Source organism: Etheostoma cragini, unplaced genomic scaffold (assembly GCF_013103735.1).
Source record: "Etheostoma cragini isolate CJK2018 unplaced genomic scaffold, CSU_Ecrag_1.0 ScbMSFa_632, whole genome shotgun sequence".
In the NCBI taxonomy this organism is placed as follows: Eukaryota; Metazoa; Chordata; class Actinopteri; order Perciformes; family Percidae; genus Etheostoma; species Etheostoma cragini.
In genome coordinates this window covers 29,005-47,657 of record NW_023269242.1, presented here as the reverse complement: position 1 = coordinate 47,657, position 18,653 = coordinate 29,005, and the positions used below count along the sequence as shown (strand labels likewise).

Here is an 18,653-nt window from a genome sequence, read left to right as displayed (position 1 = left end):
ACCACTGCATCCTGAACCAGCATGGCTACCACAGCATCCTGAACCAGCATGGCTACCACTGCATCCTGAACCAGCACGTCTACCACAGCATCCTGAACCAGCATGCCATCCCATCTGGTCTGCGTTAAGTTGGACCATCATTTATTTTCCAACAGGACAATGACCCGAAACACCCCCCCAGGCTGTGTAAAGGCTGTTGGACCTGTTTGCAGCACTATCAAAAAGCAAAGGGGGGGGGGGGGGGGGTACTCTGAAGAAACTATAACATAAGACATGTTTCAGGTATTTCTACTTTGTTGTTAAGTCCATAACTCCTCATGTGTTCATTAATAGTTCTGATGCTTCAGAGATAATCTACAATGGAAATAGTCCTGAAGATAAAGGATCTCATTGGAGGAGAAGGGGGAACTAACTTTTGGCCTCTACTGGCTATTTATACATTATGATGAAAGCAGGTTTCAGGTTATATATGTTTATATATTATAATGAAAGCAGGTTATACATACACATATATATTATGATGAAAGCAGGTTATATATATTTATATTTTAATAAGTTAGGTCTCTGTGACAGACCGGAGGGCAGGCTGGGTGTAGTCTTCTTCTCTTTCATCTGAAGCTTTTTAATTAAAGGTTAGCGGTAGCTTTTAGCTATTAGCAGGTCGCTGTTAGCAGTTGTGGTCACCAGATGTGGGTGCAGCAGCTGGCTGGTGATTGGCTGTCGGCTCTGAGCTGTAATCAAACAGATTACAGTGTGTGTGTAGGCCGGTATGTCTATATTTGTGAGGACTTTGTGCTCGTTAAAGTCTGTTTGAAGCTTCAGATCTGATGTTTACTGATGGCTTTTAAAAGAGACTTTCATTCATTGTCTGTTTGTCTTCTTACAGTAAATCCACTGACTTTCATTATTTGGGAATTGTGCTTCCTGTTCTATAACATCTGATTCATTAATCAAGACGTTAACGTAACATCACAAAAACATTCGTCCAACCGTCCTCAATCCCAACCTGTTCTCATACGTCGGTCTCTCAGCGTCAGATACAACGCAAAAATGCCCTTCAGCGTCTGTACGGGACGCACAAATCCCCTTCAGCGTCTGTAGTCTAAAGTCCTGATCCAGAGCGTCAAAAAGTAACGCCCAGAGTCCCGACCCAGAGCATCTAGAGTCCGGATTCAGAGCGTCCAGAGTCCCGACCTAGAGCGTCTAAAGTCCGGACCTAGAGTGTCTAGAGTCCTGATCCAGAGCGACAAGAGTCCCAATCCAGAGCTAGAGCGTCTAGAGGCCCGATCCAGAGCATCTAGAGTCCTGACACAGAGCTCTAAAGGAGACTTTTAACGTCAATAACAAATCCAAGCGCTCCTTTCTGATGCTCCAGGAGTGAGACTGTGTAGGTAAATTTGATGAAATTATTAATTTGATGTCCATTGAAATGAGGTGGCTTCTGGCCGGTACCAAGACCACTTCCTAGGTTAAGTCTGGTTTTCTTTTTATAATTCCAGAGTTCGAATGCTCCATGAAAACAGGCAGCTTCATGTAGGACCCCTCACGCTTTCAGAGGGCAGTTCTGCCCTACTTTCAGAAATATGGAGATTTTTTTTTCCCTCTATGTTGTGTAGACAGTCACGTGGTCACCATCTTGTTTTTGTGTGCTCAGACCTCCACCTGCGTCCCGGAGTGGAACGGGTCAAATCTTAAAAATAAATGAACAACACACAAACAAGAACCCAATAAGATAAATATATAATCTTGCTGAGATAGTTACTGAGTTCTAACAGAAATAAAACAGATTTCTTAGCATTTCTTCATATTAAGGGGTTTGGGTTAACACTAACACTAAAAACAGGGAGAGTAACTGGAGAGAGGGAGTTAGAGAGAGAAAGAGAAGAAGAGGGTAAGAGTTAGAAGGAAAAGAGGAGAGAGAGAGAGCAAGAAAGACAAAAGAAGAGAGAAAGACAGAGAGAGAGAGTTAGAGAATAAAGAGAACAGGAAGGTAAGAGTTAGAAGGAAAATTGAAAGAGGCAGGGAAAGAAAGAGAGAAAGAGGGAGAGTGAGAGCGAGAGAGAGAGAGAGGGATGAGTGTTGTGTAACAGGGTTACTGCAGTTCAAGTTCCTTTGCCAGCTGTGGAGCAACAAGAGGATCGTCTGTTCAGACAGTCGGACGTCGCCCACCAGACGGTCTGCGGCGGCGGTTTTGCAAAGCGTGAATGCTCTGAAACACAAACAGCACACATGTTGGTGTGTAATCGTGGTTGCTAAAGTTCATGTACTTAATATAATGCTAGCGTATAGCGTTAGTAAATACTGACCGGGGCCCCTAACACATGCAAATGTTAGCTAACGTTACCAGGAAACCTAACTTACCTTTTTGTGTCGGCAAACAACAGTCATGTCGACGTCTGAACTCCGTCGGTATTCCCAAACTCCTGTTGTTTTTAGCGGTGATTTTTCTTGCTTCCTTCAGCTTCTTTTGAAACAAAACCTTTCTTGTTGCTGTGGCGAGTAGCCGACGTGCTGTTGTGAATCGCGTTGAAAATTACATCATCACGCGTAGCTATGGTGACCAGCCACGCAGAGACGTTACTCATTTTGCAATGGAAAACGAACATAGAATGGGTTGAGTCGAGTAGAGGAGAGTCAAGGCGTGTCGAGTCGAGCTGTTACCACCAGTGGAAAAACACCATATGACAGGTGGTTATGTGACAGTATAACAGTTTGTTTTGGGACAGTATAACAGGTTGTTTTGGGAAAGTAAAACAGGTTGGATTTGGACAGTAAAACAGGTTGTTTTTCGACAGTACAACAGGTTGATTTGGAAAGTATAACAAGTTGTTTTGGGACAGTATAACAGCTTTTTTGGACAGTCTGACAGGTTGTTTTTGGACAGTATAACAGGTTGTTTTGGGACAGTATAACAGGTTCATTTGGGACAGTATAACAGGTTGATTTAGAAACTATAACAGGTTATTTTGGGACAGTATAACAGGTTGATTTAGACACTATAACAGGTTGTTTCGGGACAGTATAACATTTTTTTGGAACAGTAACAGGTTGTTTTGGGAAATTAAAACAGGTTGGATTTGGAAAGTAAAAAAGGTTGTTTGTGGACAGTACAACAGGTTGATTTGGACAGTACAACAAGTTGTTTTGGGACATTATGACAGTTCTTTTTGGACAGTCTGACAGGTTGTTTTTGGACAGTATAACAGGTTGTTTTGGGACAGTATAACAGGTTCATTTGGGACAGTATAACAGGTTGATTTATAAACTATAACAGGTTGTTTTGGGACAGTATAACAGGTTGACTTAGACACTATAACAGGTTGTTTTTAGACAATATAACAGGTTGTTTTGGGACAGTATAACAGGTTGTTTTGGGACAGTATAACAAGTTGTTTTGGTACAGTATAACAGGTTGTTTTGGGACAGTATAACAAGTTGTTTTGGGACAGTATAACAGGTTGTTTTGGTACAGTATAACAGGTTGTTTTGGGACAGTATAACAAGTTGTTTTGGGACAGTATAACAGGTTGTTTTGGGACAGTATAACAGGTTCATTTGGGACAGTATAACAGATTGATTTAGAAACTATAACAGGTTGTTTTGGGACAGTATAACAGGTTGATTTAGACACTATAACAGGTTGTTTTGGAACAGTATAACAGGTTGTTTTGGGACAGTATAACAGGTTGATTTAATTCAATTCAATTTTTCAATTCAATTTTATTTAAAGTTTCAATTCATAACAAATGTTATCTCGAGATACCCTACAGATAGAGTAGGTCTAGACCACGGTTCAGAATTTACAAGGACCCAACAGTTCTAGTAGTTTCCTCCAGAGCAAGCAACAGTTCCACAGTGGTGAGGAAATCTTCCTTTTAGGCAGAAACCTCGGACAGACCCAGACCCAGACCCAGACCTAGACCCAGACCCAGGCTCTTCAGACCTGTAGGCGGTGTCTGAAGGGCGGGTTGGGGTTAGAATGAAGAGTGCCAACAACAGTCACAAAAAAATAGTAGTTTGTAGCATCACAAGGCACAGCAGGACGTGGCAGGGCACTATAACAGGTTGTTTTGGACTGTATAACAGGTTGTTTTGGGACGGTATAACAGGTTGTGTTAGGACAGTATAACAGGTTGTTTTGGGACAGTATAACAGGTTGATTTAGACACTACAACAGGTTGTTTTGGCACTGTATAACAGGTTGTTTTGGACAGTGTAACAGGTTGTTTTTGGACATAAAACCCTATTTCCTGGAGCGGTAAACAATGTTTGCATTGCATAAGAACCATTTCATGGGATGGAAGAAGAGAAATATCCAACCTACACCCAGAACCTCTATAACACCAGAGGCCTGAAACACCCCGACAGCAGAGACCCGACGAAGAGCTGAGAACCGGAAACACCCCAACAGCAGAGACCTGAAACACCCCGACAGCAGAGGCCTGAAACACCCCGACAGCAGAGACCTGAAACATCCCAACAGCAGAGACCTGAAACACCCCGACAGCAGAGACCTGAAACACCCCGACAGTAGAGACCTGAAACATCTCGACAGCAGAGACCTAACACACAGCAGAGACCTGAAACATCCCAACAGCAGATACCTGAAACATCCCAACAGCAGAGACCTGAAACATCCCGACAGCAGAGACCTGAAACATCCCAACAGCAGAGACCTGAAACACCTTGACAGCAGAGACCTGAAACACCCCGACAGCAGAGATCTAAAACACCTCAACGACAGAGACCTGAAACCTTCCAACAGCAGAGACCTGAAACACCCTGAAAGCAGAGACCTGAAACACCCCGACAGCAGAGACCTGAAACACCCCGACAGTAGAGACCTGCAAAACCCCGACAGCAGAGACCTGACACACAGCTGAGATCTGAAACAACCCAACAGCAGAGACCTGACACAGCCCGACAGCAGAGACCTGAAACACCCCGACAGCAGAGACCTGAAACACCCCGACAGCAGAAACCTGAAACACCGCCTTAATCCAAACTCTTATCCCAGGTCTTGATCCTTCTGTGTTCCAGATTAATATGTTCCGGCTCAGGATGACTTCCTCTCTGTTCTCACTCTTCCTCCTTTCGGTGTCATTCATCATGGCCGCCGCTCAACCCGCCGGCTGCAAAATCCGCATCACTGACAAAGGACTGGACATGTGTAAGTATACGCAATTACTCTCGAGTTGTCTGGTTTGTGTAATTGTGCAATTATACTTCAAGTACAGTGTACTTGAAGTATTTGTTAAAGTACTGACTTGATGTATTTTGTGTTACCAGTGAAGTTCGAGACTCAGAGGTTTGTTGAAGAGGAGCTGAGCAACATCAGCATGCCGGAGATGATCGGGAAGGAAGGACGCTTCCAGTACACCATCACAGAGTACAGTACTTTCTCCTGGAGGAATACTGCAATACCAAATACGCACTGAGTATTATATCCTAAAGGAATACTGTAATACCCAATACTCACTGAGTATTATATCCTTAAGAAATACTGTAATATCCAATACTTACTGAGTATTTTACCAGACCAGACTCTAACTCCAGTCTACACAGCAGCAGTTCATGTAGATCAGTCTCTAACTCCAGTCTACACAGCAGCAGTGTGTGTGTGTCTCAGTGTGTGTGTGTTTCAATGTGTGTCTGTCTGCACTGAGCCTGTTCTGAGACGTGTGTGTTCAGAGTTGTGTTGCTGTGAATGTGTAGTTCAGGTTACTGTTGATAGTCAGACTGTAGTTAAAGTATATGGTGCATTCAGGTGAGTGTTGGTAATTAGATTGTAGTTAGAGTTAATGGTGCGTTCAGGTGACTTTTGCTAGTGCAGACTGTAAGTTAGAGTTTATGGTGCGTTCAGGTGACTGTTGGTTGTCAGACTGTAGTTAGAGTTTATGGTGCGTTCAGGTGACTGTTGGTAGTCAGACTGGAGTTAGAGTTTATGGTGCGTTCAGGTGATTGTTGGTTGTCAGACTGTAGTTAGAGTTTATGGTGGGTTCAGGTGACTTTTGCTAGTGCATACTGTAGTAAGAGTTTTTGGTGCGTTCAGGGGACTGTTCGTAGTGCAGACTGTAGTTAGAGTTTTGCACAAGTGGCTTCAGTTGTGCCCACTGTCATTTAGCAATAAATAAACTGTAAAGTAATACTGTAATACCAAATACTCAGTATGTATTAAATCTTAATGTCATACTGTGTTACTAAATACTCAGGGTATATTATATCTTAAAGTAATACTGTGTTCCTGAATTCCCAGGGTGTATTGAATCTTAAAGTAATACTGTGTTACTAAACACTCAGGGTGTATTATATCTTATAGTAATACTGTGTTACTGAACACTCAGGGTGTATACTATCTTAAAGTAATACTGTGTTCCTGAATACTCAGGGTATATTATATCTTAAAGTAATACTGTGTTCCTGAATACTCAAGGTGTATTATATCTTATAGTAATACTGTGTTCCTGAATACTCAGGGTGTATTGAATCTTAAAGTAATACTGTGTTACTTAATACTCAGGGTGTATACTATCTTAAAGTAATACTGTGTTGCTGAATACTCAGGGTGTATTATATCTTAAAGTAATACTGTGTTCCTGAATACTCAGGGTGTATTATATCTTAAAGTAATACTGTGTTCCTGAATACTCAGGGTGTATACTATCTTAAAGTAATACTGTGTTCCTGAATACTCAGGGTGCGTGTATAATGTTTCCCTCGTCTGTTGCAGTGTGAAGATAACGGAGCTGAACCTGACTCACGCCGACCTGCAGTTCGTGCCTGAAGTCGGGTTGTTGTTCGATGTTCAGAACTCCTCCATCTCGCTGAGTTTCCACCGACGGATCCTCTACTGGTTCTTGTTAGTCCCTCTACTGGTTCTTGTTAGTTCCTCTACTGTTTCTTGTTAGTTCCTCTACTGGATCTTGTTAGTCCCTCTACTGGTTCTTGTTAGTTCATCTACTGGTTCTTGTTAGTTCCTCTACTGGATCTTGTTAGACCCTATACTGGTTCTTGTTAGTTCCTTTACTGGTTCTTGTTAGTTCCTCTACTGGTTCTTGTTAATTCCTCTACTGGATCTTGTTAGTCCCTCTACTGGTTCTTGTTAGTTCCTCTACGGGTTCTTGTTAGTTCCTCTACTGGATCTTGTTAGATCCTCTACTGGTTCTTGTTAGTTCCTCTACTGGATCTTGTTAGATCCTCTACTGGATCTTGTTAGATCCTCTACTGTTTCTTTATTAGTTCCTCTACTGGTTCTTGTTAGTTCCTTTACTGATTTGTTTCACTTCCTCTACAAAAACAACTAGTGGGACTCTAGACTCTCAGTCAACCAATGATGCTGAGCAGTCCCAACAGTGAGGGACACTAGGCTGAAGGACGGTCTCTGTCCGTCCAGTGGTAGCCCATGGGTCACCGTTGGAACCTGTGGTGGAACTCATCATGATGATAAAGGACTGTGAGAAATTAAGATTATAGTGAGTGAACTGTTTCAGATGAAGACAGTGGGTGTCTTCCTGATTCATGTCTGTCTGTTTAGATGTCTGTCTGCTTGTCTTCCTGATTCCGGTCTGTCTGTTTGGATGTCTGTCTTCTTGTCTTCCTGATTCCTGTCTGTCTTCCTGTCTGTCTGCTGGTCTTCCTGATTCCTCTCTGTGTCCCTCAGTTACGACACGGGGAACATCAACGCCTCGGCCGAAGGCGTCAACATCAACACGGTTCTTAGTCTGATCCGAGACGACGAAGGACGACTGAAGATCAACAACATCACGTGTGACGCCAAAATCAACAAGATGAGGGCCCGGTTCAGCGGGACGCTCGGGTAAAACCCCAATAATTATAACCATAACTACCATGAAAGATCCCTGTTTCATTGTTAACTACCTATAACCATTACTATTTATAATGAATGATTATTCATAATAATCATGACATCTGTTTTCATTCAGGAAAGTTTACGACTTCATTTCCAAATTCCTGACGTCAGGCATGCGCTTCCTCCTCAACCAGCAGGTCAGTCACCTGTCTGTGTGTCTGTCTGCCTGTCTGTCTGCCTGTCTATCTGTCTGCTGTCTGTCTGTCTGCCTGTCTGTCTGCCTGTCTGTCTGTCTGCTGTCTGTCTGTCTGTCTGTCTGTCTGTCTGCCTGCCTGTCAGTCTGTTTGGATGTCTGTCTGCCTGTCTGCCTGCCTGTCTGTCTGTTTGGATGTCTGTCTGTCTGTCCGTCTTTCTGCTTGGATGTCTGTCTGTCTACCTGCCTGCCTCCCTGAACCTGTCTTTCTCTCTATCTCCCTGTCTGTCTCTCAGATCTGTCCGGCCCTGAACCACTCGGCTCTGGTTCATGTGAACGCAATGTTGGACACGATCCCTGTGAGGACAGAGGTGGACCAGTTTATTGGGATAGACTATTCTCTGATTGATGATCCTGTAGTGACGTCCCGCAGCCTTGACATGCACTTCAGGGTCAGACTCTGATATAATATACCTAATATACTTAAAATACCTAATATACATTATATATATACTGCATATATACTGTGTTTTGTCTGTAGGGGACATAACGAGTGTCTTCTGTCTCTAGGGGACATAACGAGTGTCCTTTGTCTCTAGTGGCCATAACAAGTGTTGTTTGTCCACATAACGAGTGTTCTTTGTATCTAGGAGACCCAATGAGTTTCCTGTGTCTCTCAGGGACATAGCGAGTGTCCTGTGTCTCTAGGGGACATAACAAGTGTCCTGTGTCTCTTGGGACACAACGAGTGTTGTGTGTCTCCAGGGGACATAACGAGTGTCCTGTGTCTTTAGGGGATGTTCTTCGACTTGGCTGATCCCACCAACACGCTGGTGAACTATGCGGTGAACCCGGTGATCCGAGAGTACGACCGGATGGTCTATCTCGCTCTGTCTGAGTTCTTCTTCGACAGTGGAATGTACGCATACTACAGGGCGGGGGTCTTCCAGATGGACATCATCAACGAGAAGGTCAGACCTCCAAACCCCCCAGAGACCACTAAATCCCCCACAGACCACTAAACCCACCACAGACCTCTAAATCCACTACAGACCTCTAAACCCACCATAGACCTCTAAAGTCAACACAGACCTCTACATCCAACACAGACCCCTAAATCCACCACAGACCGCTAAAACCAACACAGACCTCTAAAGTCAAGACAGACCTCTAAAGCCAAAAAGACCAACACAAAGCACTAACATTATCGTGTTAGTGCTTTGCCATAAAAAGACTACAGATACTGAAGTCATCCAGAACCACTACAAACCCTAGAATCCTCCAGAACCACCAAAGACCCTAGAATCCTCCAGAACCACCAAAGACCTTAGAATCCCCCAGAACCACCACAGACCCTAAAATCCTCCAGAACCATCACAGACCCTAGAATCCCATAGAACCGCCACAGACCCTAGAATCCATCAAATCAAGCAGAAGGGACGTTTTTGTGGCACATTTCCTCAACAAGGTAATTTAAAGCACTTCATGAAGTATTAAAGAAGAGAATACATAAAATATAGACTCTTAAATTTAGACTATAAAATATTTACTATGAACTATAAAATATACACTATAAACTAAGACTATAAACTATAAACTATAAAATATAGACATAAACTTTAGACTATAAAATATAGACTATAAAATATGCACTATAAACTATAGACTATAAACTATAAAATATAGACTCTAAACTATAGACTCTAAAATACACAGTATAAACTATAGACTATAAACTATAAAATATAGACTATAAACTATACACTATAAACTATAAAATATAGACTATAAACTATTGACTATAAAATATAGACTATAAACTATAGCATATAAACTATAGGTTATAAACTATGGACTATAAAATATAGACTCCTAAAATATATACTATAAAATATAGACTATAGACTATAGACTATAAACTATAAACTACAAACTATAGAGTATAAACTATAAACTATAGTCTATAAATTATAGACTATAAACTATAGACTATAGACTTTAAATTATAAACTACAAACTATAAACTATAGACTATAAACTATAGTCTATAAACTATGAACTATACACTATAGACTATAAACTATAGGCTATAAACTATAAACTATAGACTTTAAATTATAAACTATAAACTATAAACTATAGACTATAAACTATAGGCTATAAACTTTAGACTATAAACTATAGGCTATAAACTATGGGCTATAAACTATAAACTATAAACTTTAGACTATAAACTATAGACTTTAAATTATAAACTACAAACTATAAACTATAGACTATAAACTTTAGACTATAAACTATAGACTTTAAATTATAAACTACAAACTATAAACTATAGACTATAAACTATAAACTATAGACTTTAAATTATAAACTATAAACTATAGACTATAAACTATAAACTGTAGACTATAAACTATAAACTGTAGACTATACATTATGAACTATAAACTATAAATTATGAACTATAAACTGTAGACTATATACTATAGACTATAAACTATAGACTATAAAGTACTGACTCTACTACGGAGAAGTGAATGGAAAGAGTCCGACCCGTTGTGTCTTTTGCTGCAGATGCCCAAAGACCTGGAGATGTTGTTGAGAACCACGTACTTCGGGACCCTGTTCATGCTGGTGAGTGGAAGCCCAATAGTATCCCACAGTAATATCTGGTTAATACTTTGATATGTAACACTCCCCGTTCTCTGAAGTACCCGGCTCTGGTGGACGCTCCGCTCTCGTTGCACCTCGCCGTCACATCACCTCCCAAAACCACCATCAAGACGTCTGGAGCAACCGTTGCCATGACAGCCAGCGTCAAGGTGATGGTGCTGCCTCCGGGTCAGTCCCCGATCCAGCTCAGCAGCATGACCATGGTACACACACACACACACACACACACACACACACACACACACACACACACACACACATAAATGCATGCACGCACACACACAATCATAAATATATGTATAAAGATCATATATAATCAAACATCATATATAAAAAAAAGAAATCCCTCTCTCCCCCTTGTGGGGTGGTATATGTCATCCTCAAGCTCGGGTCCTCAGGGACTCCTGGGAGTTTGAGGGTTCAGTATCTTAGCTGTTCCTAGGATTGGACTATTCTGGACAGAGACCTCTGATGTTTTACCTGGAATCTGCTTGAGCCATTCTCCCATTTTACAGGAAGCCAATGCAGAGAAGCTAAAACAGGAGAGATGTGATCTCTTTTCCTGGTTCCTGTCAGAACACGTGCTGCAGCATTCTGGATCAGCTGAAGAGTCTTTATGGACGTCTTCGAGCAGCCTGATAATAAAGAATTGCAGTAATCCAGCCTAGAAGTAACAAATGCATGGACTAGTTTTTCTGCATCATTTTTAGACAGGATATCCCTGATTTTTGCAATATTACGTAGGTGAAAAAAGGCGATCCTTGAAATTTGCTTTATGTGAGAATTAAAGGACATGTCCTGATCAAAGATAACACCAAGATTCCTCACAGTGGTGCTGGAGGCCAGGGTGGTGCTGGAGGCCAGGGTGGTGCTGGAGGCCAGGGTGATGCTGGAGGCCAGGGTGGTGCTGGAGGCCAGGGTGGTGCTGGAGGCCAGGGTGGTGCTGGAGGCCAGGGTGTTGCTGGAGGCCAGGGTGGTGCTGGAGGTCAGGGTGGTGCTGGAGGCCAGGGTGATGACATGCAGAGTAACTATCTCTCTGGATAATGCGTCACGGAGGTGCTTGGGTCCTAGAGCAGTAACTTCAGTTTTATCTGAGTGACATTAGAAAATTACAGCTCATCCAAGTTTTAATATCCTGAAGGCACATTTGAAGTTTAGCTAACTGATTAGTTTCATCCGGCTTGATTGATAGATATAATTGAGTATCATCTGCATAACAATTAAAGTTTATGGAGTGCTTCCTGATAATATTGCCTAAAAGAAGCATATATAAAGTGAACATGATTGGACCGAGCACAGATCCTTGTGGGACTCCGTGACTAACTTTGGCGTGCACAGAGGATTCATCGTTAACATGAACAAACTGAGATCGATCTGATAAATAAGACTTAAACCAGCTTAGAGCAGTCCCTTTAATGCCAATTAAATGTTCCAATCTCTGTAATAAGATATGATGGTCAATGGTATCAAATGCAGCACTGAGATCTAATAACACCAGTACAGAGATAAGTCTTTGTCTGATGCAATTAGAAGGTCATTAGTAATTTTCACAAGTGCTGTCTCTGTGCTATGATTAACTCTAAATCCTGACTTAAAATCATCAAATAAGCAGAAATAATATGCTGGCAGTTTGGCAACAGCTTTCTCAAGAATCTTAGAGAGAAATGGAAGGTTGGATATAGGTCTATAGTTGGCATCTTCTTGATGTTGCTGTCGCTTGGGATTGCCACATCAATCACTACTGCCCCCCCCCCCCCCCCCCCCCCCCCCCCCCCCCCACAACTGCCCCCCTCACTATTGCCTTCTTCTGCCATTTGTCGATCAACACCACTTCTGGTTGGATAGCCATCACCAGTTTGTCAGTCTGGATCTCGAGGTCACACAGGATCTTAGCTCGGTCATTCTGGACTACCTTAGGAGGTGTCTTCCATTTTGATCTTGGTACTTTCAGCCCATCCTCGTGGCAGATGTTCCTGTACACTATGACAGCTTCTGGTTATGGTGTTCCATGTACGAACTTCCTGCCTGCATCTTACACCCTGCTGTTATGTGCTGTACTGTCTCAGGGGCATCCTTGCACAGTCTGCACCTGGGGTCCTGCCTGGTGTGGTAGACCCCAGCCTTTATAGATCTTGTACTGAGTGCCTGTTCTTGTGCTGCCATGCAGCCTTTTCCAGCCACTGGTAGGATTTCTTCTTCTATGTGTCTGTGGCCCATGCCGTGCAGCGGCTTGTCCCTCCATGACGGTTCTTCCTCTTCCTTGTCCTCACCTTTGGGTTTCTGCCCTTTGTGAGGTCTTCACTAAGCCCTTCATCTTTTGGGGCCATCTTTCTGATGTACTCCTGGATCTTTGTTGTTTTAACCTGGACAGTGGTCTTGACACTCACTAGCCCTCGGCCCCCCTAGTTATGCTTGGTGTCCAATCTCAGGGTGCTGGATTTGGGGTAAAACCCTCCATGCATTGTGAGGAGCTTTCTGGTCTTGCTGTCAGTAGCCTCTATCTCCCCCTTTGGCCAGTTTATTACACCAGCGGGGTATCTGATGACTGGCAGGGCGGATGTGTTGATGGCTCGGATCTGGTTTTTCCCGTTCAGCTGACTTTTCAGGACCTGCCCTACTCTTAGTAGGGATTTGGCTTTGGCGGTCTTCCTAGGTGCCGCCTCATGGTTTCCGTTAGCCTGTGGCACCCCAAGGTATTTGTACCTTTCCTGAACATCTGCAATGTGGCCTTCTGGTAGTTCAATCCCCTCAGTTCTGATCATCTTCCCTCTTTTTGTTACCATGCGAACACACTTGTCCAGTCCGAACAACATTCCAATGTCGTTGCTGTAGATCCTGGTAGTGTGGATCAGTGAGTCGATGTCTCGCTAATTTCTGGCATAGAGCTTGATGTCATCCATGTAGAGGAGGTGACTGATGGTTGTTGCGCTTTGGAATCTGTATCCGTAGCTAGTCTTTGTGATATATATATACAGTATATATGTATAATAAATACAGTAACTACTAAACACACAAATGTGCGTTTCTGTCCACCTGCAGGAATCAAAGTTCAACGCTAAAGTTTCTATGAAGGGAAAACGTCTGGCTGTTCATGCTGACCTCCGCAGGTAAACACACAAACACACACACACGCACACACACATACACACACACGCAGTTGTGACTATTCTCTTTGTTCATCACTGTCAGATTGACCCAATTCTCTTCTTTCAGGTTTAAAATCTTCTCCAACCAATCGGCTCTGGAATCTCTCGCAGTGAGTTAGCTCCACCTTCAGACGTTAACCTGACAACTACAGGAAGAGCCTGTAAGCCTGGATGCATAGACTAACGTGTCTGTTTGTCTGCCTGTCTGTCTATCTGTCTGTCTGTCTGTCTGTCTGTCTGTCTGTCTGTCTGTCTGTCTGTCAGTTGATTCCTCTGCAGGCTCCCCTAAAGACGATGCTGCAGATGTCCGTGGTTCCTTTAATCAACAGTAAGTGATTCATCAGCAGTAAAACTCACTCTTTACATATTCTCTAAATATATACATAAATATAATAAAGATATCAGCCATGAACCAGTATTTATCTGTAAATTATAGAGCAGACTACACCTGCTCTATCTTTAATTTATAGAGCAGACTAGACCGGCTATATCTGTAAATTTTAGAGCGTTTTAGACCTGCTCTATCTGTAAATTATAGAGCGGAGTAGACCACCTCTATCTGTAAATTATAGAGTGGAGTAGACCTGCTCTAGCTGTAAATTATAGAGCGGACTAAACCAACTCTACCTGTAAAGTGTCTCGAGATAACTCTTGTTATGATTTGATACTATAAATAAAAATGAATTGAATTAGATCACTGCTGTTGATCCCAGTATACACCTCCCCTCAGGAAACATGTTCTCATCACATCTAAGACTGGTAAGACATGGCCCAAAGCAGCTTTCATCAGCTGCAGAACTTCTTTAAGAGAAGAACCCGGGACCAGAACCTAGAGGAGTAGGCTACACAACAACTGTCCAGTGCTACATTAGGTAGTGCAAAGACACAAGTTTAACCAGGTCTACCCTAATCCTAGACCAACCACAAGTCCTGGACAACAACAGTTGTCCAGATTCTGCTCAGAGACAGAAGCATTGCTTTCAGGGCTGGTTATGGGGCCAAGGTAGCTTATAAGAGGATTGAGGGGCTACTTCCTCAGCAATAACCTGCGTCCAGCACATCACCGGCTACCAATCCAGAAACCTCTCAGCTGTGACTGGTGACACTATGCTGAAAGAGGAGTAAAACCACTTCTCTGGCTGCGGGACCCCATGGTGTCTCTGGACACGGGCTGAGGGATTATTCAGACCAGCTGCCTGGGATGTTTGACCCAGGCTCTTAGTAGGCGGTATCTGACGGGGCCGGTTGGAGGTGTGAGGAACATTGGAAATAATAGTCACAATAATAAGGATAAAGATAATGGAAGTGTGCATCATTTAAAATGGAAACACGACAATAGCAACACATTCCTAAAATGACATTATCAGTTTGGAAGGGAAACTATGCCTCCATTCGAGCAGGAGACCATGTTTCCCTGATGCAGAGATGTCATGACCCAAACTGCAATTTAGACACACTAGATTGTGTCCTTCTGGACAGGGAATGGCTCCAATTCTTACTTTGGTGACTACTGGGTAAAACATTGCTCTAATTCAGTGTATCATGATCACTTCTCCCATTGGAAACAAAAACACTCAAGACATGCTGCGAGACACAGACCGGAAGTTCCTCTGAGACAGGACGTTCCTCTGAGTTGGGCATCTTACCTTTAAACTTTCTCTGATTGTATTGATGTTTTCCTGACACTGTGTGTGTGTGTGTTTGTGTGTGTGTTTGTGTGTGTGTGTCTGTGTGTGTGTGTGTTTGTGTTCAGACTGGACAAAAAAAGGAGTTCGGATTCCCCTGGCTGATGGGATGGATTTCATTGAGGAGGTTGTTGAATATCACAACGTGAGTTATACATCGACCTTTATATGTTTCTACATGATGCTACATTCTTATTGCTCATTATATAGTATGTATTAGTTTGACCGTCCAATGTCAAGTCATTCTCACTCCCAGCTTGTGACTTACTGAATCTTGGGAAGTGTCTTTCAGCATCAGACTCCAATGCAAAAAGTCTCCTGAAGCATTTGTAAGACAATGTCAAGAAAGACAACAGTAGAGTATACTTTCAAGTAAGACTACAACAGAGAGTAGGATGTAGAGAGAACAGTAAAGAGTAGTATGTAGAGATAACAGTAGAGAGTAGTATGTAGAGAGAGAACCGTAGAGAGTAGGATGTAGAGACCACAGTAGAGAGACAACAGTAGAGAGACAACCGTAGAGAGAAGTATGTAGAGAGACATCAGTAGAGAGACAACAGTAGCGAGTAGTATGTAGAGATAACAGTAGAGAGTAGGATGTAGAGAGAACAGTAAAGAGTAGTATGTAGAGATAACAGCAGAGAGTAGTATGTAGAGACCACAGTAGAGAGACAACAGTAGAGAGAAGTATGTAGAGAGACATCAGTAGAGAGACAACAGTAGAGAGTAGTATGTAGAGAGAAAACTGTAGAGAGTAGTATGTAGAGACACAACAGGAGAGAGACACTAGTAGAGAGACAACAGTAGAGAGTAGTATGTAGAGACACAACAGTAGAGAGACAACAGTAGAGAGACAACAGTAGAGAGTAGTATGTAGAGACACAACAGTAGAGAGACAACAGTAGAGAGTATTTTGTAGAGAAAACAGTTGATAGTAGTATTTAGAGACACAACTGTAGAGACACAACAGTAGAGAGTAGTATGTAGAGACAACAGTAGAGAGACAACAGTAGAGAGTAGTCTGAAACACAGAGGCAGGTTGGGGGGGTGAACGGGTCAAACAACACAGGACTTTCCCCCAGGAGACTGAGGTTTGTGTCACCATCTTGTCCAGAGTCTTACTTAAACGTATGTTTTTTAACCTCACGCAAACCATTAAGTGGTTTTACCCCCATATTGAGAATTGAGGGCAGTGTTCCTGATCAGGGGAATCCTGTGTCTCCAAGGATGGTATTGAACTGACTAAGAGCCCCCTGTTTGACTGAGACTACATGAGAACTTCTGCATTAGGGGAATCATGTGTCTCCAAGGATGGTATTGGACTGACTTGGAGCCCCCTGTCTCACTGAGACTACATGAGATATTCTGCATCAGGAATTAACTCCCCTGACAACATTTTTGTGAGCCGCTAGGAGTTAGCACTTTACATAGCTGTCCTTACTGCCCCCTGGCTGCCCCCTGGTGTCCACAGCAGTTGTGTTCTTCTTTCATTACTGCCCCCTGGTGTTAACTCAGTTGTGTTCCTCTTTCATTACTGCCCCCTAGGGTTAACTCAGTTGTGTTGTTCTTATATTACTGCCCCCTGGTGGTAACTCAGTTGTGTTCTTCTGTCATTACTGCCCCCTGGTGTCACAGTAGTTGTGTTATTCTGTCATTACTGCCCCCTGGTGTCCACAGTAGTTGTGTTGTTCTGTCATTACTGCCCCCCGATGTTAACTCAGTTGTGTTCTTCTGTCATTACTGCCCCCTGGTGTCCACAGTAGTTGTGTTCCTCTGTCATTACTGCCCCCTAGTGTTAACTCAGTTGTGCTCTTCTGTCATTACTGCCCCGTGGTGTACACAGTAGTGGTGTTCTTCTGTCATTACTGCCCCTGGTGTTCACTCAGTTGTGTTCTTCTGTCCTTACTTCCCCCTGGTGTTTAGTCAGTTGTCTTCTTCTTTCATTACTGCCCCGTGGTGTCCACAGTAGTGGTGTTCTTCTGTCATTACTGCCCCTGGTGTTCACTCAGTTGTGTTCTTCTGTCCTTACTGCCCCCTGGTGTTTAGTCAGTTGTCTTCTTCTTTCATTACTGCCACCTGGTGTCCACAGCAGTTTTGTTCTTCTGTCATCATTGCCCCCTGGTGTCCACAGCAGTTGTGTTCTTCTGTCATTATTGCCCCCTGGTGTTCACTCAGTTGTGTTCATCATTACTGCCCCCTGGTGTTCACTCAGTTGATTTCCTCTGTAATTACTGCCCCCTGGTGTCCACAACAGTTTTGTTCTTCTGTCAGTATTCCCCCCTGGTGTTAACTCAGTTGTGTTCTTCTTTCATTACTGCCCCCTGGTGTCCACAGCAGTTTTGTTCTTCTGTCCTTATTGCCCCCTGGTGTTCAGTCAGTTGTGTTCTTCTGTTGTAATTGCCCCCTGTTGTTAACTCAGTTGTGTTCTTCTCTGCAGGGTTTCATTGTGATCGGTGCAAATCTTCACTTCAGCAAAGGACTGAGAGAAATGATCACCGGAGGCAACAATCAGACAGAGACAGACAGCAACACCGTCTAACAGACAGAGACAGACAGCAACACCATCTAAAGGTTTACATATTCATATGGACACACAACGTGAATATGATACACTGTGTGAACACATATTACATCATGTGCACATATAGAAACACTTCAGCAAAGCACTGAGAGAAATGATCACTGGAAGAAATCAGACAACACAGCCTCTATTCATGTATGTGTACATATACAGTACATTACAGAGTTTATTGTCTCTACATACATAGACACACATATAAAAACACTGCCTCTACACAGTATGAAGACATGTATATGTGTATACAGTACATTACAGAGTTTATTGTCCCTACAGTACATAGACACACATGTAAAAACACTGCCTCTACACAGTATGAATACATGTATGTGTGTATATATATTGTACATTACATAGCACATAGTATGTAGAGACAACAGTAGAGAGTAGTATGTAGAGGCACAGTAGAGATAGAACAGTAGAGTGTAGTATGTAGAGACACAACAGTTGAGAGTAGTATATAGAGACAACAGTAGAGAGACAACAGTAGAGAGTAGTATGTAGAGAGACGATAGTAGGCTGCACCGTGTAGAGACAACGTTAGAGAATACTGTGTAGAGACAAC

At 42.7% G+C, this 18,653-nt stretch overlaps 1 protein-coding gene across 2 annotated transcripts; it reads left to right on the top strand.

Moving 5' to 3' along the window:
- Nucleotides 1-5,043: 5,043 nt before the first annotated feature.
- Nucleotides 5,044-18,312, top strand: pltp (phospholipid transfer protein). 2 transcript variants are annotated; one of them, XM_034866419.1, is made up of 15 exons: nucleotides 5,044-5,170; nucleotides 5,290-5,389; nucleotides 6,731-6,859; nucleotides 7,661-7,816; nucleotides 7,944-8,007; nucleotides 8,300-8,455; nucleotides 8,798-8,974; nucleotides 10,581-10,640; nucleotides 10,718-10,882; nucleotides 13,719-13,786; nucleotides 13,893-13,935; nucleotides 14,090-14,153; nucleotides 15,579-15,655; nucleotides 17,948-18,044; nucleotides 18,075-18,306. In XM_034866419.1, exons 1-15 carry the CDS (start codon nucleotides 5,047-5,049, stop codon nucleotides 18,077-18,079), a joined length of 1,485 nt encoding a protein of 494 aa, XP_034722310.1. In that variant the 5' UTR covers nucleotides 5,044-5,046; the 3' UTR covers nucleotides 18,080-18,306. The 2 variants fall into 2 exon arrangements, with proteins under 2 accessions (XP_034722310.1, XP_034722309.1); XM_034866418.1 differs by having other exon boundaries at nucleotides 5,047-5,170; nucleotides 17,948-18,312.
- Nucleotides 18,313-18,653: the final 341 nt, after the last annotated feature.

Bases quoted from the DNA above. Each gene is read 5' to 3' on its own strand.
- pltp (XM_034866418.1), top strand. From the start codon at position 5,047: ATGTTCCGGCTCAGGATGACTTCCTCTCTGTTCTCACTCTTCCTCCTT. The intron at 5,390-6,730 runs GTACAGTACTTT...CGTCTGTTGCAG, and splicing joins TTCCAGTACACCATCACAGA to TGTGAAGATAACGGAGCTGA. The intron at 8,008-8,299 runs GTCAGTCACCTG...TCTGTCTCTCAG, and splicing joins GCTTCCTCCTCAACCAGCAG to ATCTGTCCGGCCCTGAACCA.